The sequence below is a fragment of the Ceratotherium simum genome, chromosome 2 (assembly GCF_057802395.1).
Source record: "Ceratotherium simum simum isolate JZ-2026a chromosome 2, ASM5780239v1, whole genome shotgun sequence".
In the NCBI taxonomy this organism is placed as follows: Eukaryota; Metazoa; Chordata; class Mammalia; order Perissodactyla; family Rhinocerotidae; genus Ceratotherium; species Ceratotherium simum.
In genome coordinates this window covers 64,612,695-64,635,486 of record NC_141901.1, presented here as the reverse complement: position 1 = coordinate 64,635,486, position 22,792 = coordinate 64,612,695, and the positions used below count along the sequence as shown (strand labels likewise).

Sequence of the window (22,792 nt, the reverse complement as noted above, 5' to 3'; positions counted from 1 at the left end):
TTCTTTTGAGAAGAGAAAAATTAGGGAATAAAAGCAGATGTAACATTTGAAACTGTTAATAATTGCTATAGTAGTATGTAGCAGCAGTAGTAAAATAGGGGTGCCAGTACCTCAAAATGACACTGAATAGGCTAAGCCTAGGGATGAATCCTAAAACCCCTAATTCAATATGATCACAATAGCAGACTAGCTCTGCAACAGAAGAAACAACAAGAGGAATGTGAGAGGCAGCAAAGACTTTTCAGTATTTCTTTGTATAAAAGTCATCTTTGTGCCTTGTCACACTCCTGTTTGTGAATTAGCAAAGCCAGCATAAAAGTAATATGCCTCCAATAAGTAGATAGATGCATATGTACATGCCTGTATACGCATGTGCATATAGTTGTATCTTTTTTTGCCCTAGCTAAAGATTCCAGATACCATCATACTTAATTACGCAATATAGCACATTCGTGAATTATATGTTTTAATTCCAAGACTCACTCTGTTCAAGTAAACATAGTCATTTTTAAAGCAAAGTATGTCTAGTTTTCACAAGTTTTTTTAGTTCTGCAACCAAGTTTAGCAAATATATTAAGCCTAATTAAATCACTTTAGTCCAACAATTTATCAGAATTTATGGAGCACCTATTAAGCTAGGCATTAGGGACAAAAAATGCCTGAAAAACCTTCCTGCCTTTGATCTTGAAATCTAGTGGAACTCAAAGATAAAGGCTTTCAATCAAGCATTAGCTGTGGGACTAGAAGGGTGAGTTAAAAGAAAGCACTTTTTATTTTTTGGGCAGTAACCCTGCTGATATATTAGATGAATCCCTAAGTGTGGGTTATGGAAAGCAGGCTGGGAATTATTTGAATTTAATAAACTTTTTCTCCAGAAAAAAAAGGATATGCTTTGACAAATAATACATTAATTTAATTCATTTGTATGTGTTAATAAGGTAGAAATATGCATTATTTCTGAGTGTAGAAATATATACTATGTTGGAATGTACTTGACAGGGCAAGCCCCAACGTAACTGGATAGAGTACATTTTAAAGAGTTTGTTTTCTTTACTTTAAAAATATCTTTATAGTAAAAAATTGTATTATCTAGAAGTTAACATAGAAATGTAGAAAAAGCAGTATTTTTGATGCTCCTATTATATTATTTAAGGACCAGAGTGATTAACTGCTGTGGGCACCCTTGGAATAATGTTTAAACATGTAAAACTGCCAAGTTAAAGTTGTTTCTAATGACTTTAACTAAGCCAAATATACCTTATGGAAAAATAAAATCTTTCCCCAATGCTTCACACAGGTAGGAAGCAGAAAGCTTCAGAAGTCCGTGGAGAAAAAGAGGTATTTTAAAAATAGTTTAATTAGAATTACGTGAAGCTGTAATTGATTCTAAAAATAGGTAATTGAAAAGTTTTTGCTAAATTTATTAATCTTAGCAAAAGAATGATAGAAATGTAAATCTCAAGTTGTCTCTGGGATAATTCAGAAATAATTTTATTTTCCTTCAGATCAAAGCTTCACTTTCCAAAGATTTGAAAGCTGAAAGGTACAAAGCAGAAAGCATAAGGAGTTCTTAAAAAGAAGGAATGAATAAGTTATAAAAACCTGTTTTTCAAGCCCTTTTTCTTCTACTTTTTATCTTTGGATCCTTCCTTCTTTGCCCATTTGTCTGGTCCTGTTCTTTCTCCAGTGGCAACTTGAGATTTACATTTCTCTGAAAGGTCTTTCTAAACCTACTTACTCTCAGGTCTTCTGATTGGCTTGTAGAAATCTATGTATTTCATGGCATTCTGCTGTTAAACATAATTTGTAATAATTAAATTCATTTCCTCATTTTTACATTATATGTGCAATAAAACATACCATACTTTAAATACTGGGACTTTGCTGGCCACTTATAACCATATAATGTGGTTTAGAATCTCTGAACATATGTAAATTTATTATCTGATTTTTAAGAAATAACTTAATAATTCAGTTGTTTACTTTGCTCTTCTTTAGGTATGTTAGAGCGGAAGTTCTGGCTGGCTTTGTCAATGGCCTATTTTTGATCTTCACTGCTTTTTTTATTTTCTCAGAAGGAGTTGAGGTATAGTAGATAATGATTAGAGTCTGTAAATTACATTTGTGTAATGAAAATGTTTATTAAATAAAGATACATATAATAGAACAGTTTTTCACACTATCATTAAGTATTTATTGAAGACAGTCTTGGATTAGATATATTATGTGTGTACAGGAGGAGCTCACAAAATAATTGAAAAAATATATGTGAAGCTACTTGAAATTAAAGACAATTCAGTACTATTGTTTTACAAGCTATGAATGAAGTGTTGACACTATGAAAAGTAAAGGCATAATATGGGTAGTGAGGTCCTTTGGGAAGAGTGCTTAATATAGAAACAGAATTTTGCCAGTGAATCTTTTTTTTTTTTTTTTTTTTTGGTGAGGAAGATCAGCCCTGAGCTAACATCCATGCTAATCCTCCTCTTTTTTGCTGAGGAAGACTGGCTCTGAGCTAACATCTATTGCCAATCCTCCTCCTTTTTTTCCCCCAAAGCCCCAGTAGATAGTTGTATGTCGTAGTTGCACATCCTTCTAGTTGACGTACGTGGGACGCGGCCTCAGCGTGGCCAGAGAAGCAGTGCGTCGGTGCGCACCCAGGATCTGAACCTGGGCCGCCAGTAGCGGAGTGTGTGAACTTAACTGCTAAGCCATGGGGCCGGCCCCGCCAGTGAACCTTTAATATTTGGTGTATTAAATAAAGAGAAAATTTAAAGATTAATGAACTTAAAATGAATGGCCATATTTTAAGGTACCAAAGAAGGATGGGTTTTAGACCAAATCTTCATGCTTTTAAATATTTGTATTTAATTAAAAATAGTAGTTGTTAACCTTTTCTGCAGTATGTGAGCACTGATTTTGTTTCTGTAAACTGCTTTGGCAGATATTTTTGGAGTGATTTTAATTCTGAAAATAACTAAAAATTTTTAAAAATTGCTTTTTGTTTTTACCAGTTGAGCAATCAGAAATTATATCAATGCAATTTGTTTGTATTATGTGTTTTCTAGAGAGCATTAGCCCCTCCAGATGTACACCATGAGAGACTGCTTCTTGTTTCAATTCTTGGGTTTGTGGTAAACCTAATAGGAATATTTGTTTTCAAGCATGGAGGTCATGGACATTCTCATGGCTCTGGTATGACGGTTAGCATGCTTTGTTTCTTTATTTTCTGGTTTCTGTTATAATTATTCATTTTTGAAAATTGATAATTTTTAAAGTTAAACTCTGTATTGGTTTTTAATAACAAAAGTAATATATTAATAGACGCTTATTAATGTCTTTCTGAACCATCTCTCCCACTTCTCCATGCCTCTCCCTCTCAGCACCTTCTTAAAGTTACACGTTATTCGTTTGGTGTGGATCCTTCTAGACCTCTGTAGCTCATGTGTTTAGTATGATACCATTTATATAAAACAAGCAAACATCAAAAACCACAAAACAGATCTAGTTACTAAAAAGTTATTGTGTATGTGGGTATGAAATTTACTATATGTCTTTGAGATCCTTCCATTTGGTATACATCTGTCTAACTTCTCTTGTTAACAGACACGTAAAACTCCATGGTGCGGATACCGTGGTTTATTTAACCAATCTTCTATGGATAGACTTCAAGTCATTTCTAGTTTTTCACTATTCCATATGACCCTTGTCCTTGTGAACTCATGCAAGTGTTTCCAGAGCTGTGCTCTCCTGTATGGTAGCCATCAGTCACATGTGGCTATTTAAATTTAAATTATGGTTAATTAAATTTAATATAATTAAAATTTCAATTACTCAGTTACACTAATGACATTTCAAGTACTCAGTAGCCACATAGGGCTACTGTATTTGACAGCAAATATAGAACATTTCCCTCATCACAGAAAGTTTTTTGACTTTCACTGTGCTGGAATATAATTAGAATTGCTGAAACACAGGATATATGGTTTTTAGTTTCCATATACTTTAGCAGATTGCCCTCTAAAACGACTGTCATTCACATTTAGAATAAATGCAAGTGCTAATGTCCTCCCACCCATATCAAAACTTAGTATTATGGGTTTAAAACCATTTTGCTAATATTTTGATAAAAATGATGTTTTATTTGGTATTACTCTGACTAGTAGTGAGGTTGAAAATTTTTCTATATATTTTTAGGCCATTCAAGTTTTTCCTCTTCTGGACTTGTCTGTTCTTTTTTCTTTTTTTTTTTTTTGGCCTGTTTTTCTATCGTCTTATTGTTAATCCATTTCTAAACATTTTTTATATATTTTATATACTAATCCTTTGTTTTATGTGTTGCAAATATCTTTTCCCAATCTATGGCTTGTTTTTAACCTTTTATTTGGGGAGTTTTTAATTTGGTCTAGTTTTTCTGTCTTAACATTTTTTCTGGTATGTTTTCTGCTTTGTTTAGGGAGTTTCCTATCCCTGGGTCATAAACATATTCTCTTATAATTTAATACTCTGAAAATTTTGGTTTGATGGTTTTTTTCTCATCCATTTTGGTCCTTCATCTGTATGAAATTTATTTCTGTGAGGAAGTGAGTTAGGACTCTTTTATTCTTAGTTTGAATAAGCAGTTTTCCAAGCACCATTTATTAATCTGTCCTTTACCCCATTGATGTAAAAGGACACCTTTACCCTATGTTAAATTGCCTTATAAATCAGGTCTGGTCTGTTTGTCTTTGGCTATCCCACTATCACACTGGAATAATTTTTATGTTTTAATATCTGGTAGGGTAAGTCTCATCTCTTTTTTTTCAAAGTTGTTTGGGTCTGTCTTACTCATTTGGTTTTTTTCATGAGCTTGTCGAATTTTGTGAAAAATCTTTTTGGAATTTTGATTGGGAATGCATTGTCTTTATGTTTAATTGCGGAGAATTGACATTCATATTAAATTTTATGGCCTTTATTAAATTGTCTTAGGTATTTTAATAAAGATCTGTATATTTTTCATTTGGTTCATTTTTAGGTAGTTGAAAGTTTTTATTACTGTTAAGAACAAAAACTATTATTCCTGCTTGTCTTATTGCATAGCCAGGACCTCTAGCACAGTGTTGATTAGAAATACTTATAGCTTATATTCTTGTGTCAACCTGGATAATCACCTGGGTAACTTTTAAAAAAACACTGATGCCCAGGTTTAATCCTAGAATATTTACATTAGAATCTCTGGAGAAGAGACCCAAACATCAACATGTTTTAAAGTTCTGCAGTCAACTTTAATGTGCAGTCAAGGTTGAGAACCACTGCTTTAATGAAGAATGCTAGTAAAGTTTTACCATTGGGTCAGATGTTTATGGTCTGTTTCTTATAGAACTGCTTTATCAAGTTAAGAATGTTTCTTTCTATTCCTTGAAATAGAAAGAAAAAATAGAATTTTTTGAAGTAATCATGTTTTTTCCTCCTTTAGTTAACTTGAAATTAGTTGTTACATAGAGTTTCTCATGAGGAACCATCCTTAAATTTGAGGGCGAAAATGTAATCATTTAGGTCTACAGTTAGGTCTGTGAACCATTTTGAGTCAATTTTTGTGTATGGTGTGAGGTATGGATCCAGTAGCATTTTGTTGTATGTAGATATCCAGTTGTTTCGGCACCATTTGTTAAAAAGATTATTTTTCCCCACTGTAGTGTCTTGGCACCCTTGTCAAGAATCAGTTGACCATAAATGTCAGAGTTTATTTCTGGACTCTGAATTCTATTTCATTGATTTGTATGTCTATCCTTATGCCAGTACCATGCTGTCTTCATTAAGGTAGCTTTGAGGTAGGTTTTGAAATCGGAACGTGTGAATTGTCCAATTTCACTTGTGATTTCTTCTTTTTTACGGTTGTTTTGGCTATTCTGGGTCCATTCTTGCATTTCCATGTAAATTTTATGATCAGCCTGTCAATTTCTGCGAAAAAAGGCAGCTGGGATTTTGCTAGGAATTGTATTGAATCTGTAGATCAATTTAGGAAGTATTGTCATCTTAACAATGTTGTCTTCTGATCTGTAAACATGAATGCCTTTCAATTTGTTTATAGCTTCCTTAATATCTTTCAACAATGTTTTGTGGTTATTAGTGGACATTTCTCACACTTCCTTTGTTAACTTTAGTCCTATGTGAGTTTTTTTGCTACCATTGTTAGTGGGATTGTTTTGTTAATTTCATTTTTGGATTGCTCATTGCTAGTGCATAGCGATACAGTTCATTTTTGTCTGTTGATCTTATGTCTTGCCACATTGCTGAAATTGTTCATTATGCTAATAGGTTTTTAGTGTATTCTTTAGACTAATCTATATATAATATCATGTCATCTACAAATAAAGATAGTTTTACTTTTTTATTTCCAATCTGAATCCCTTTGTTTCTCTTGCTTAGTTGCCTTGGTCAGATCCTCCAGAACAATGTTAAATAGAAGTGGTGAGAATGGATAGTCTTGTCTTTTTCCTGATTTTAGCATGAAAGCATTCAGTATTTCTTCATTAAATATGATGTTAACTATGTTAGCTGTGGGTTTTTCAGAAATGCCCTTTATCAGATTGAGGAAATGCCTTTCTATTCCTGGTTTACTGGGTGTTTTTATTATGAAAGGGTATTAGATTTTAATTAACCTCTTTTTTCTTCATTTTTTGAGATGATCAGTTGATTTTTATCTTTTATTATATTAATATGGTGTATTACATTGCTTGATTTTCAGATATTAAACCACTTTTGCATTCTTAGGATAAATCCTGTTTGGCTATGGTTTATAATTCTTTTAATATATTGCTGGATTCGGTTTGCTATATTTTGTTGAAGACTTTTGTATTCTTAAGGGGTATTGGTCTAGCTTTCTTTTGATTGTGTTGGTATCAGGGTAATACTTCCTTATATAATGAGTTGGGAAGTGTTGCCTCCTCTTCTTTTTTTTTTTTTGGTAGGGGGTAGTTTGTGAAGTACTGGTACTTTTTGAATGTTTGGCAGAATTGCTAGTGAAACCATCTGGTCCTAGACTTTTCTTTGTTGGATGTTTTTTAATTACTTAGTTTTTTTGCTTGTTATAGTTCTATTCAGATTTCTATTTCCTTTTGTGTCAGTTTCAGCAGTTTGTGTGCTTCTAGGAATTTGTCCATTTCATCTAAATTATCTAATTTGTTGACTTATTGTTGGCTATGTCTATTTATAAAAAAGTATGCGTTTCTTTTCTTTCGTTTTATTTCCATAAAGTCAGCAGTGATGTCCTCTCTTTTCTGATTTTAGTAATTTGTGCCTTCTCTCATTTTTTCTTGGTCAGTCTGGTTAAAGATTTGTTAATTTTGTTGACTTTTTTCAAAGAACCCCCTTTTGGTTTTATTGATTTTTCTCTGCTGTTTTTCTTCTTCTCTGTTTCATTTTATTTCTGCAATAATATTTATGTCCTTTCTTTTCCTTGCTTTGGGTTTAGTTTGTTCTTTTTCTAATTTCTTGAGGTGGAAGATTAGATTATTGATTTGAGATCTGTCTTTTCTTTTAGCATAGGCGTATACAGCTATAAATTTTTTTCCTAAGCATTGCTATAGTGTAACCTGTAAGTTTTGGTAAGTCATGTTTTCATTTTTGTTCATCTCGAAGTATTTTAAAATTTTCCTTGTGATTGCTTCTTTGACCCATTAGTTATTTAGGAGTACGTTTTTCAATTTTCTCATATTTGTGAATTTCTCCAATTTTCTTCTGTTGTTGATTTCTAATTTAATTCCACTGTGATCAGATGACATACTTTTTATGATTTCAATTTTTTTTCACTTTATTCAGTCTTGTTTTATGACCTAGCATTTGGTCTATCCTGGAGAATGTTCCATGAGTACTTGAGAAGAATATGTATTCTGCTGTTGTTGGATGGAGTGTGCTATAGATGTCTGTTAGGTCTCATTTTTTCATAGTTGTTCAATCTTCTGTTTCCTTGTTGATCTTCTGCCTAGTTGTCTATCCATTATTAAAAGTAGAGTATTGAAGTCTCCAACCATTATCGTTGAATTATTTTTCCAGTTTTAGTTTTTGCTTTGTGTATTTTGTAGCTATGTTGTTCAGCACATATATTTTTATTATCATTCTATCTTCCTGACAGATTTAACCTGTTATTATAAGATGTTTTTCTTTTTCTCTCAAAATAATTTTTGACTTACAGTCTGTCATGTCTGATATTATGATAACCATTCCAGCTCTTTTTTTTTCTTTTTTTACTGCTTGCATGGTATATATATTATTTTCTATTTTGTGACTTTCATCTTATTTGTGTCTTTGAATCTAAAGTGTATCTCGTGTAGACAGAATATAGCTGGGTCATTTTTTTCTATCCATTTCAACAATCTCTGCCTTTTGATTGGAGCGTTTAAACAGTTTATGTTTCATGTAATTACCACTAAGATAAGGATTTACATCTGCCATTTTAATATTTGTTTTCTATATCTTCTGTCCTTTTTGTTACTCTGTTCCTTGATTCCTGTCTTTTAAATTAAACAGATATTTTTAGTGTACCTTTTTAATTCTCCTGTTGTTTCTTTTACTATATATTTTTGAATTATTTTCTTAATTATTGGCCTGGGGATTACAAGTAGCATCCTAACTTAATACAATCTAGTTCAGATTAATAGTAACTTAATAATACACAAAAACTTTGCTTCAGTATACCTCCATTCCTCCAAAGGTGTACTTTTTCCTTTGTACTATTATTGTCAGATTATTATGTTTTTAATGTTATAAACCCATCAATACTGTTTTGTAATTATTGCTTTATGCAGTCATCTTTTAAAACATATAGAAGAAACAAGTTACAAATAAAAAAAAGTATGTTTATCCTCTCTTTCTTAATTACTTTTCCTGCTGCTCTTTATTTGTTTGTGTGGATTTGGATTGGATTTTAGTTGAATTTAAAATTTTGGTTGAATCTTTTTCTAACATTTGGTTTTTTCATCTCACTGTCTTTTGGCCTCCATGGTTTTTGTGGAGAAGTCAGCAGTTAATCTTATTCAAGTTCCCTGGTTAATGATAAGTCCTTTGTATTTTGCTGTACAACTTTCAAGATTTCTCTTTGACGTTCATCAGTTTGACTATAAAGTCGCTAGTTTTGGCTTTGTTGAGTTTATTCTACTTGGAGTTTCCTGAGCTTCTTGAATGTGTAGGTTAATATTTTTCATCAAATTTGGGGAGTTTCCAGCCATTATTTTTTCAAATATTTTTTTCTGTCTCTTTTTCTTCTCTTTTTGGGACTCCTGTTACACTTAAGTTGGTACACTTGATGTTTCTATAGGTCTCTAAGCTCTGTTCGTTTTTCTTTATTTCCTTTTTTTCCAACTCCTCAGAGTGGATAATCTCTATTCATCCATTTTCACGTTTGCTATTATTGCAGCTCAAATCTGTGTTGAGCCCTTCCAAAGTAGATATTTTATTTCAGTTATTATATTTTTTTTTAACTTCAGAATTTCTGTTTCGTTCTTTTTTATAATTTCTAGCTCTTTATTGATATTCTCTATTGGTAAGTCATCATTGTTATACTTTCATTCTTTATGATTTCATTCTTCATTCTCATGATTTCCTTAAGTTCTTTGAAGATATTTATGATAGCTGATTTAAAGTCTTTGTCTATTAAGTCCAAAATCTGGGTTCTCTTCAGGAACATTTTCTGTTGGCTGATGTTTTTTCCTGTGTATGTGGCATACTTTCCTCTTTCTTTGCATGTCTTTTAATTTTTTTGTTGAATACTGGACATTTTATATTAAAACAACTCCAGTATCAGATTACTTCATCCTCTCCTCTCAAAGTTAGTTGTTGTTATTTTTCTTGTGAAGTGAGTTACTTGGACTAATTCATTTCCTGTGGTATGTGGCCATTGAATTCGCAGAGCTGAGCTCTGAGTCCATTGAGAATAGAGATTTTTTTCAGGGAATTGCAAGTTTGAACAAAATATTAACTCTGTTCTGGAGGTGTTGCTTTTAACAGCTTCAAAAGAAATCAGATCTCTCCATTGTATGTAGTGCTGCTGGCTTTTGGCTACTTTCAACTGCACTGTGGCAGGAGGTAGAATGGGAATAACCCCAAGTAAAAATATCAGAGACCCTACTGCCTTACTGAGGTCTGGTAGTTTCTCTTGGATAGATGATTGTTAGTTCATTTTGTGATTTTGGTTAATTTACAGAGTTCTGAAATGGTTGATTTTTAGTTGTGTTCCTCATATTTTTGTTTGAGAGGGAAAGCTAGTTTGCCAACATCCCCTCTTCACCATTCTGGAAGTTGATCTTCCCGTTTTCATGATTTTTCATATAATGTGATGCTGGATTTGATTTACTGGTGTTTAAGACTTTTGTGAGTATAAGTGATATTTTTGAATTAGGTAACATCCAGTATTTTTCTGTGCTTTGGAATAGCTTGTATAAGATGTTTTTTTGATGGTGTAGTAGTTTTTAGGTCTGCTATGGAGAAAGGATTCTGCATTATTTTATTTGTTCCTAAGGATTCTACCTGCTTTAATATAATTTTATCGATCCTTTTACCAAACACGGCAGCCTTCCTACCTCTGCCTCAATGTGACCATATGCATACATCTTGTTTTATCTTTGTTAGTGTGTGTAATAGTACTTGGAATGTTTTGGCCAAGATTTTTGTCTGTGTTTTTCACTGCTTTATCCCCAGTGCCTAGAATGGTATCTATAACAGTGTGTTCCAAATAGGTATTTCTTGAATGAATAAATAACATCTAATCTCTTTAAATATTTCTCACTGCTCACTTATTTTCATCTCCAGTAATGTCTACCACTTCCCTCCATCCTTTCATTTCCTTCCTGTACTCAATAGTAGGAACTCAGTATTGTTTTAATGAATCTATGACACTTTTTGCAAGTAAAAGTTTATTGAGTTAATCTGGTTTTAGAGCTAAGTCTTTTCACTAACATCACTATTATTGTAACTATTAAATAATATATTTTTACATACCTGTTGTTGTAACATTCTTTGTTTTTTAGGCCATGGACACAGTCATTCCCTCTTTAACGGTGCTCTGGATCAGGCACATGGCCATGGAGATCACTGCCATAGTCATGAACTGAAACATGGTGCTGCACATAGCCATGATCATGGTCATGGACATGGACACTTTCATTCTCATGGTGAGTACAGCCTAAAGACTTTGAAATGGACAGCCTTCCAAATGAACAGAATTGTGTAGATTACTTTTCCTAGTTGAAATAGTCTGTTAAAAAGATATTGCAGTCAACTTCCTTTCTAAAAGACTAAATGGTTCCCAGGGCTAGTTCCTTTTTAGTGTATAATGAAATTAACTTGTATAAGGCAGTGGATATAGCTTTGTTTCAGTAATTATATCATAATAAAATACCACTATTTTAAATGAGTGTCAGTGAATGAGGAAAAGTTGCATTCTAGCAAATGAAAATCATGATTTTTTTAAAGTATGAAGCCTTTTGTGCTATATCTAGGCTTATAAAAATACAACAGAGGTTTTCAATTTTTCACGTTTTCATTGTAATTTTGTTATCACCTGATGTATTTGTGTCCATGTTCCCTTAGAAATCTTTATATGCTAACTTACATAGCATTGGGCACTAAATTATAAGACTTACATAGCATTGGGCACTAAATTATAAGATAATTTTCAATTTACTATTTTATTTTAAAATTATATTTTAAATAGTTTATTCATGAAGTTTTAGAGTATCGAGTAGTAGACAGAAGTTGCTTAGGTGATACAGTTTTATTAATCATTAAATAAATTATATGCTTAAATATTGTCTGTACTTGCGACATAGAATCTTAAAGTTTTAGATTTGAAAATATGAAAGGGGCCTTGGAGACTGAGTATTAACCCCCTAACTTTTCAGTCTCTAAAATTTGCTATGTTTTTGTAACTGTTACACTGGTATGCTTTAAAACCTTGATTTTCTAAGTTTTGCTCACATGCATCTCAAAATAATTTTGAAAACTGTGTATCACAGATTTTTAAGATGATTTCTAAAAAATGTTTGTTTCAATAATTGCAAAGAATATAACTTCTTACACATTGTAGATATTTTAGATTGAAACTTCTATATTACTCTATATTGAATATGTTCGGTGGTCTCTAAATACCTTAGTGGTTTGAGACCCACTATCACCCCTTCAAAAACATATAAACAGTTATAAATTTTACAGTATCCTGTTTCTCCTTGAATTCTTATTTCCATTCCATTTCCTTTCCAGAATGTTTACTAATGGATTATATTTGTGTTAAGTCTTTAATTGATCATCTGTTATAATTCTTGGCAATAAAATATGTATATAAATGTAAACTTTTTATTTCCTAGGAACAGAAGACTTAGCGTTTAAACATTTCTTTTCGATGGAGTTATTGTAATTTTTACTAGTACAAAGTCAGTCAGAATAATTCTGTTTTCAAATTTTGATACATATATAACCTTAAGAAAGCAACATTTTATTTGAAATATGTACCTTAATGATTGGAGCTCTTTTTCTTTTCTCAATTGGTTTATGGATAAATAACACTTACTAGCATAAAACAGGTTTTGGCATCAGTTGTGTTCCTATTTTTCATCTTTACAGTGTAAGTACTGAGAAACCTTAAATAGAAGCAATTCTGTTAGAGCACTTTCACTTAGTTCTTTGAACACCTTCAGAATTGCATTCCAAAAATTATATAATGATCTATTATTAAAAATTATTTATAATACTCTATTGTTAAAAATTATTTTTTATGATCTGTTAATTGGAAGTGTCATTAGCTAATCCCTACATTTTATTAAAAGAAAAGAATTGGAAACCATGTTGCTTACAAAAGGATTTGCTAGCCTAGAGGCATTACTTTTCTAATATTACCAGCAACATTTGTAATTGACCCCTTGTTTGTTGCCCTAGAATTTTTCTAATACCCTGGCAATGCACTGTAGTAAGATTCTGGATAGGTGCAAGGTAGCCCTTTTTTGGTCAAGAGAGAGAAGGGTAAGTGGGAAAGAAGAATTGGTATGACATCAGGGCACAAAGAAATCATAGTAACTACTAAATGGAAATGCTAGGCTTTGAACACAGGGGATCCAACTCCAAAATCTGCTCTTAACTGTTACTCTGCCTTCACTATTATCTCAGCCAATCTGAGAATACAAAATTAACAGGGCTATGATTCCATTTTGCATATAAGAGACAGTATGGTCTCACTGGGAAATACTGTGAGCTTCATATTTATTGGAATGTTGCACTGTGAGTAAAGCTAGCTGTTTTTTTGTTTGTTTGTTTGTTTGTTTTAACTGGTCATATCTGAGTGACTTAAGCAGTAAAGGTTTATATCTTGCTGTTGGGTTGATACGGTCGAGGGTGGGGGCTCTGTTCCTCATGGCAATTCAGGGATCCAGGCTCTTTCCATCAATGGGATTCTTAACCCTTCAAGTCCACCACTGGATTCTCTGCATCTAGCTGGAGATAGAGTATATAGAAAATCATGTGGGACATTCTTATGAGCCTGGAAGTGGTTTACATATCATATTTTTTTGTTTACAACTCAGTCACATATACCACCTAACTCAAGGGAGCCTGGGAAATATAGTTTAGTTGTTTATCAAAGAGGAAGAAAAAAATGGATCTGTAAGCAACTAGCCAGTCTCTGCTACAGATAAATTTATATCCAGAAGAACTTTTAGGTTTTACATAGATGGGAGTTATGTTGTTTTATATATTATATTATATTGGTATAGCAGAATATATCTTTTAAAATAATTATGTCAAAAATGACTGTCTTTATCTGGACCTACTACCTACAGACAGAAATCTGGTGTCTTGATTAGGAGCTGGATTTTTAGAACAGTTACACTTTTGGCTATCAGCAGGATTTTCAAGGTAGCTACATCTTTCTCCCCACACAGCAGTGTCACATCCACATAGAAATCGTTGTGCAGCCTTATGCTTTCATACCTCTTCTGGCATTGTTGCAGTGCTCTATCAAAGCCGTAGTAATGAGGGTATGTCAGCTCTGTGGTGCTGTGGGCCCAGAACCACGACCCCAGGCAGGCTCTCTGTTAGTCGTGACCAGAAAGCCTTTGGTCCGCCTGATGATCCCTTTTAATGAATATTGCTAATCTTTCACATTGTTTACCTGTATTTTCTGCTTTGATGTTAAAGCTGATTAGTAATCTTCAAGTATTTCAATCTTCAAAGTATTTAAGAATAGAAATTGTAATTTTTTTTCATTTTTTCAACATAAAGGCAAAATGAAAAAATGTTTTTATCTCTTCTGCGTGAAAAGCTTGCCATATCCATCTGGAAGCTGTTGGAAAACTACTGTTTGCCATAGTTCAGTTTTCCTGGATGCTGTCCTAGCTTCATTTCTGGACTTCTTAATAACTTCAAGCAGTAGTTTTGTTTTTTGTGAATTTTTCAATTGTAAAATTAACGTAGCAAGCTATATAAGGTATGTTATGAATGTTAGAAGATTTTCAGTGTTTTTAACTTACTGTATTTTTTTAAGAGATTGCTTAATATAATAATTTCCTAAATAGTCTGTACCGTTGATGCATTTTGAACTTGCCCATGACTATCTGCATTAAATTACTACATTAAATTTTAAAAATAATTTTGTAGGTCTGATATGGCTGTATATTCATGCATCTTTCACGATACATTTGAATGAAAACTACTCTGAATTGCAAAAATTGAATCAGGAATTGAAGACATGTTTTAAAATAATTTACCTTAACTCTCTACAGATGGTCCCTCCTTAAAAGAAACAACAGGACCCAGCAGACAGATTTTACAAGGTATGAAAAGAAATTTGTATAATTCTCAGTTTTATGAAACTGGTTTCATAGTTTTGAACTATCTGAAGTTTTCCTTTTAGTAAAATACGTAATATAGAATTGGTGTTTAAAATGTTAGCCTTCCTAGTGATTTTTTTCTATATACAATTAGGTATATTAGCAGACATTCTTTTAATTGTCACTTGGCTATTTTCTCTGATTTAATAAGAAGATTAAAATATTCAGAAACTATACTGCTTAAATATAAATGATACCCCTGTGAATGACTATTGTAACACCATAGTAGTATGTTTGCCTTTGTAAGATTATTAAATAAGTTTTCCGAGAATAATATTCAATATGTGTTTATGTTGAGGAAAAATTTAGTGCTAAAAATGTAATACATCCCAACGCAAAGAATGTACAACACCAAGTGTGAACCCTAATGTAAACTATGGATTTCAGGTGACAATGATGTCAGTGTAGTTTCATCAGTTGTAACAAAAACTACTTTGGTGAGAGATGTTGACACTGGGAGAGGCTATGCATGAGTTGGGATGGGGGTATTTTGGAAATCTCTATTTTCACTCAGTTTTGCTATGAACCTAAAACTGCTCTCAAAAATAAAATCTATTATATTTTTTAAGAATGTAGGCATAATGAGACCTCGGTCATATCCATAGGCATCAAATGATGGTACCTGAGGAGGAGCTTACATATCACGTAAAATGATATATTACAAAATTTTACAAGCCAGAGAAACTCAGTCTTGTCTGTGAACTATGGTAGTTTCTTTTTTGGGATGTAAACCAATCTTTGGCCCTGAATTTCCTTTTAGACTTCATTGTCAAAGTTTCCTAATTCCCAAGCTCCCCATCTTCCTGCCTTACTAACTTTTGACTTCAATTTAACTTTCTCAATAACTTGTGATCCCATCTCTACTGCACCTATTTTTCTCTACTGTTTCTTGGTATAGCTTTTGCACTTTATTTTTCCCTGTGAATATGTTCCTCCATACAGAGGACTTTATTTCAAGAGGCTTAAATGTGTCTTCCAGTCACTAGTTTTTCATTTGCAAAATATATAGAATTGTTTTAGAATGGCATTTGCTGAAATAGCCTGTAAACATGCATATGTAATGCATCTGTGTTCAATGCTATTAATTAGTCTTGATGTTAAGAGTTATTTTTAGTTTTGGAAATCATCACAAGCCAAGGGAAGAGAGGTTAGATTTGCCTTCCTAATTATCTTTTATACAAACTGTTGTGAAAATTAGTTAATGTTTTCTGAGTACCCATCAATTTATGGTGGCTGAAACAGCTCAGTAGATAGCTGAAGGATAGGGATAACTGCCTGGCATTAAAACTTTTTCACATAGATGCTCAAACACATGAAAACTGAGTGAACTGAATTTTTCATTTGTTTGCTACATCTTCAGTATAACCCCAGGCTTTCTAGGTTCTTGGGCAGTTAAAATATCAGTATCCTACCAGGTCTCCTAAGGCTTTCTACTTCTGTATAAGTTAAACATGTCAATTTAGATTTATTTCTTTAATGATTTTTCTTCTTGACAGTTACTAGAAAGTAAGAAGGGCATAGATAATTGATGACACTTGCTAATAAAGCCAACGGTCAGGTCAGCACATAAGATGCAGCCAGGGACTCTTCAGTCAAAGAAAAATGAAGAACAGAGGATTCTTTTTCCTTGCAGTGTTTAGAGCTATTTTCATTTCTGATCCTATCAAAACACTCATTAAAGAAGATAAAGGTTTAAAATCATGTCAGTTAAAACTTTTGAAGCTTAAGGATCCTCAATCCACTTCAATGTGCATTTTCTCCAGTCTTATTTTTAAAACTTAACATAGTCCCAACGCTCATTAATCTATTTATTTCTTTGCTATTTGTAATGCCCTAGAGAAACAGAATTTTTTTTCTATAAGTAAGCTTCTGGCATAATATTATTTTTCTTACAGAAAAAAGCCATTAGCATTTTGAAGAATTGTTATAAAGGTCAATACTCTATTCAAATGAAAAGTATATCAGGTACTGAGGGATGAATTATGTTAGATATAATACTTGACATAAAATTCCTCAGTAGCAGATGAATTGAAGCATATTTTCCTAGCGCACCTTAAGATTCGATTGGACCTGTTAATAGTCTGTTTTTAAGTTATTAGAAAGTGTTTTCAAGTTTCAGTAAGTCTGTGTTTTACACCTAACAAATAATAAATGCTTTGCCTTTAATTGTCCAGTGAATAGTAAAAAAGAAAAATAAGTATTTCTAAAGTAGACACATGCTTTTTTACATATTAAGTATTCCTTTTCAGGTAGAATAGTTGATGCTATTGAAGAATGTTTTATTTTTAGCAACATATGGTTGAAGTTTGTTCAAGAGACAATGTTTTGTTGTACAGTAAATTTTACCTAAAGATCTAAGTGTTAAATGATTTATTGTCTTAGTTAAGTATTTTTAAGAAATAATGTATTTTAAACTTACTTCTTGACATTTTTTAATGGTTTTCCAGTCAAGTATCAATTATTAAATGTTAATATTTAATGCGTCCTGGCTCTGATCCCATTTCTGATCACCAACTAAGACTCGGCACTCATTTCTGATGGAGGGGGTTTCCCCACATACCCCAAGAAATTCTCCAACACCCAGAGGTCAGAAGTCTGGGGTGGGACTGAAAGTTCCCACCCTCTAATATCACGTGGTTGGTTCTCCTGGCTACCAACCGCCATCCTTAGGTGCCGTCCAGAGTTACCTCATTAACGTTAACAAGAGATACCTTTGTCATTCTCATCACTTAGGAAATTCCAAGGGTTTTTAGGAGCTCTGTGCCAGAAACAGGGACAAAGACCAAACACATATTTCTAATTATAAATCACAGTATCACAATATTCCATCTAGGTTGTTGGACAGTTAGAATATCAGTATCCTACCAATTTAATATTTAATTATTAAAAGTTAAAAATATATTTTAATATTCACATCCCTACTTTCTTTCATATCAAGTTTGAGCTTAGTATGGGATTTTAGGTAACAAAACCTTCAGGATAATTAACAAGTATATCAGAGTTAGAGGAAATTCTAGTCTCAAGTGGTAATAATTTTAATTACCAGCAGAGGGCTGTGTGTGTACATATATTTGTGGTTATAAACAATGTTTTCTTGAAAAGTTCTTTCGGTCTAATGCAGTTTTCTTCTAACAAATTATTAATTAACATCTGGACTCTTTTAACCAGAGTTGAATGTGCTCAAACAATTTTTAAAATCAACTTATTTCTCTACTTCTTCATTCATATTATACCAAAATATTAAGGATCATTAAGAGCAAGTATAATTTATGAATCAGATATTTTAACACTGCTGATTTGAAAAAGGAAAGATTATTTCAATTCCCAAATATACTATTACTTTATTACTAAACAGAGAATCTACATTCGTTCTGATTTTTAAATTGGTATTTAGTTTTTTATATATAAAATCAAGAATATAGTTTTAAGAAATATTTCTGTTTTCAGTTGATCAGAAGATATTATTTTAATTCTGATTATGCTTTGTTTCTAGGTGTATTTTTACATATTCTAGCAGATACACTTGGGAGTATTGGTGTAATTGCCTCTGCCATCATGATGCAAAATTTTGGTCTGATGATAGCAGATCCTATTTGTTCAATTCTGATATCCATGCTTATAGTTGTAAGGTAAGTGTTAGTACTTTCAAGTATTAAAATGAGAGGTGGTAAATGTGCTACTTAAAATACAGATCTAAAATACAAATTATTATTATGTTGGTTTTCCTTTGGTCTTTAACAAATTCCTACATAGATTATTTCTCTTTTCATCTTCCTATTTTTTCCTCTTTGCCATTTATTTCTTGCCTAGGTTTTGATATTTCTTTTTGGTAATCTTTTTGGTCTGTAATTCAAATTAGTAGTAATTTTCTTGAATCCAATCTTCTATCTGTAGAGTAGAGCAGTGGAAACATAAAATGTATTAACTATAGTTAGAATCTTATTCGTTTGATGTCTGTATCTTGCACTATCATATGCAAAAGAATATTAAAGTCTCTTCTAGAACTATTTAATTTATAAAGTCATTGCAGAAGTCTTTTAAAAATGCTTACTAAGGTCTATTTATGTCTGTCTCCCTAATTCTTAAGGAAGAATCTGTCTCCTAGCTCTTTATCTCTCTATTGCCTACCATAGTGTCAATGTGTTTACAAAAGTGTGTGTATAAATTCTCAATAAATACTTGCTGAATTAGATTGTATAGTTATTATCTCCTAAATTTATCTCACCCAGAGATACATTTTATTATTGGTTTAATTTTTATCAGAATAATGGAATAATATGTGCCTTTATTTCACAGTCTTACATTATTTAATATATTAATTAATTATATATATATGTGTGTGTGTGTCTTGATTGGACTGTTTTTGTTTTGTTTATCCATATGATTTTATTGTCAGTAAAACTTTCTTTCTAATGAGAATAAAAACCTACTAGAAGGCAGGCCAATGATGATTTTGGCTTGTAGTTGAATAGAATAGACTTAATAAATTACAATGAAATTATAATCTTATAAATTAGTCATAAATACAGAGTTTTAAGTTTTTACCTAAAAAACAGGATATACATTTTAAACATGCAGATAATTTTTAAAATTTCTTTAAGTTATTTGTACTAGGAAGCAACTCTGCTACGTAAAAGTCTTTTATAAAGCTTGGAATGCCTCTTTTTCATCTTTGGATATCTTAGAACGCTTCCTTGAAAGTTTAGCGTATGTGTTGCATATTCTATGAAACTTAACTCCTGATAGATTTGGTAACTTCCATCTGTACCTCTTTATTTGTGTGTTCAGTGTTCATTTTATTTTTATTTTTTTGTATTATAATTTTTAGCTGCTTCTAATACTTCTTAGAGTAGGATCTTAATATTCACTATTTTTTTGTATCCACTAATATTATCCTAATTCTCATATCATTTCTTGCTTGGGAGAGGTTGGCCTCTCTCTCTCCCTCTAAACTCTTCTCCACACTGTGGCTAAAGTGATCTTTCTTTAATGAAGATTATGATACATGGAAACATTATCTTGCTTTAAATTCTTCAGTGGCTCCTTCTTACCTTCAGGATAAAGTCTTAACTTTTTAGTAGGGCTTCATGATGTTACCCCTTTATCGCTTCAGTCTTTCTCTCACCCCCTCTCAATTTCTGTTCAGCTCTCCAGCCACAGTAAACTACTTTCAGTTTCCTGAAAAGGTGTTGTGAGCTCTCTGGATGCTGGGCTTTGATCATCTTTCCTCTATCCAAAATACTCTTACTCTTAGTGTTCTTCTCCCTTTCCCCTGTCCCCCCACTACCGCCCAAGTAGATACATCACAACTACTCATCCTTCAGATCACATTTCAGTTTAAATGGCACTTCATTTAGGAAGCATTTCCTGATTCTCCACTTCTCAGGCTGGGTTATACCTGTAGCACCTTTTACTATTCCTCTCATGGCACTTACTTACTACAGTCATGCGTTGCTTAATGACAGGGATATGTTCTGAGAAACACATCATTAGGTGATTTCTTCATTGTGCAAACATCATGGAGTGTACTTACACAAATCTAGATGGTATAGCCTACTACACACCTAGGCTGTATGGTACTAATCTTATGGGACCACTGTTGTATATGTGGTCTGTTGTTGACTGAAATGTCATTATGTGGTGCATGACTGTATATTGAAATAGCCTATTTTATTTTCTCTTTTTAGCTCCGTGAGGGCAAAGTTTTTTATTGTTGTGAGGTCAGCACCAGATCTGCCAGGCAAAAAGTTGGTATATTTTGGATTTGACTCAAAATAAATTCATGTTTTTTCAGCCTCAGAGAGTTATTTTCTCTAATCCCAAATAGGGAATTCTTACTTAGTTCTATTCCCATTTAGTTATTCCATAAATATGAGTGAATAAATAAATACACACATACACCCATCCACACACACACAACTTTTTTACTGAAATATAACACATTAAAAAACTGCACAGGGGCTGGCGTGGTGGCGTAGTGGTTAAGTTGATGCACTCCACTTCAGTGGCCTGGGGTTCGGGGGTTCGGATCCTTGATGCAGACCTACACACCATTCATAAAGCCATGCTGTGGCAGCATCCCACATACAAAATAGAGGAAGACTGGCACAGATGTTGGCTCAGGACCAATCTTCCTCACAAAAAAACAAAAAAAAACAAACAAAAAGAAACTGCATAAATCATTTGCAACAAATTTTTCTTGAATCAACTCTCTCACCAGAGTGGTGAAAAGACAAGATACTTGCTGTTTTATTTTACATTATAGTAGCAAAGAGAAGCAACAACCAAATTAATAAATAAAGCACTCAAATATCAAGTAGTTATTTGTATTGTGCAGAGTTAAGATAGGATGATAGTAACTGAATTGCCACTTGAGATTGAGTGATAAAGGGAAGTCTTCTGAAAAGGGGCCATTTAAATTGAGATCTGAATGTCACAAGAGAGCCTGCCAGAGGAAGAACATTCTAGTCTCAGGAATAGCTAGTGTTTTTAAAAGACCTCTAGTGAAAACAGTGTTCACCAATATGACTGAAGCATAGGGAGTAAGGGGAGAGTGGTTTGAGATCATGTTGGAGAGAGAGGCCTGGGTTAGGAGTTTGGATTTTATTTCAAGTGCAGTGGGAAACCATAGAGAAGTGATATTATTTGATTTGTATTTTTAAAAATCATTTTGGCTGCTGTGTAGGTAATGGATTATAAGGGGAAAGAATGGGAAAAGGCAGACCAGCTAGAAAGGTACTGTGGTGGACTAAATGAGAGGCCATGGCGGCTTGATCTAAGGCACTGATCTAAGAGGTGGAGAGACACAGATAAGATTAGAAAATGCTTTGAGCCTAGAGCTAATAAGATTTGCTCGTGGACATGAATGTTTAGGTCAGGGTTGAGTGAAAGAGGGGAATCAAGGATAATTCCTAGAGTTTTTACATGAGCAACCAAATGGATGAAGGTGTCATTACTGAAAAAGGAAAGACTAGGGGAAGAGTAGTATGTGTGTGTTTGTTTTTGAAGGGCATTGCGGATCAAAAGTTCTGTTTTGGTTGTTACTAAGTTTGAGATCTCTCATTAGACATTTATATGGAGATCTCAGGTAGGTGGTAAGTGTGCAAATATGGAATTTGTGGGAGCACTCAGCTGAATATAAAGGATTGAAAATAGTACACATATAGATTTAAAGTCATGGAGTGGCATTGATCTGACCTGAATGCCACAATTCCCACCCCTTCCATTTTCCTAGAAAACATCCTTCTTTTCTGCTGAGCCCAATTTAGCTTCAGGGTCCCTTTCAATATAGCACTCAAGCAGCCATTACCAATCAACTACATTGGCTTTCAAGATAAAACCTATGTGTTATCCTTGTCTAAGTCCTATTGACTTATTTAAAAAACTTTTTCTTAGTAGTTTACATAAATATATAGTCTCAAATTTATATAATTTGATTATTTTTCATTATTGTTGTTTAACATTTTAATTATTTGTTCTTTTTCTCAGTTCTGGTAACAAAAGTAGTACATGTTGATTGTAAAAAACTCAAACATTACTGAAATGTACAGCTTATCTATTGAAATGTTCTCATAATCCAACCTCTTGGAGATAAAGCAGAAAACTTAAACATAGCTTAAAATCATGTAATAAATGTTTTGGTGCCCACTCTGTGCTAGACAGTAAACAACATGGGCAAATACCCTACCCTCATGGAGCTTACATACAATTTTTTTTTTTTTTTTGGAGCTTACGTTCTAGTAGGAGATAGAGTCAATAAAGCAGATCAATAAAGCAGATGAACATGCAAATAGATAATGTAATGTCATATGGTGATAAATGCTATGAATCAGGGTAAGGGGGTGCTATTTTAGAAAGTCCTCTGCATAAATTGACATTTGAACAGAGACCTTAATAGTGAAGGAGAGGGGCACGGGACTGTTCAGAGGAAGAGCGTTCCT

At 32.8% G+C, this 22,792-nt stretch overlaps 1 protein-coding gene and 1 long non-coding RNA gene across 3 annotated transcripts in view; one reads left to right on the top strand and one right to left on the bottom strand.

Moving 5' to 3' along the window:
• The window catches only part of SLC30A7 (solute carrier family 30 member 7), a 78,812-nt gene that overhangs the window by 16,535 nt on the left and 39,485 nt on the right, over positions 1-22,792 (top strand). For both annotated transcript variants that reach the window (XM_004420770.3, XM_087446552.1), the window contains exons 4-8: positions 1,999-2,086; positions 3,069-3,195; positions 11,004-11,147; positions 14,745-14,795; positions 18,346-18,481. In XM_004420770.3, the coding sequence (XP_004420827.1) occupies positions 1,999-2,086; positions 3,069-3,195; positions 11,004-11,147; positions 14,745-14,795; positions 18,346-18,481 (546 nt within the window). The remainder of the gene's footprint in view (positions 1-1,998; positions 2,087-3,068; positions 3,196-11,003; positions 11,148-14,744; positions 14,796-18,345; positions 18,482-22,792) is intronic.
• LOC147918039 (uncharacterized) overlaps positions 20,769-22,792 on the bottom strand; it is a 42,459-nt gene continuing 40,435 nt past the window's right edge. The window contains exon 3 of the long non-coding RNA XR_015555829.1: positions 20,769-20,982. This is a non-coding gene — a long non-coding RNA (uncharacterized LOC147918039). The remainder of the gene's footprint in view (positions 20,983-22,792) is intronic.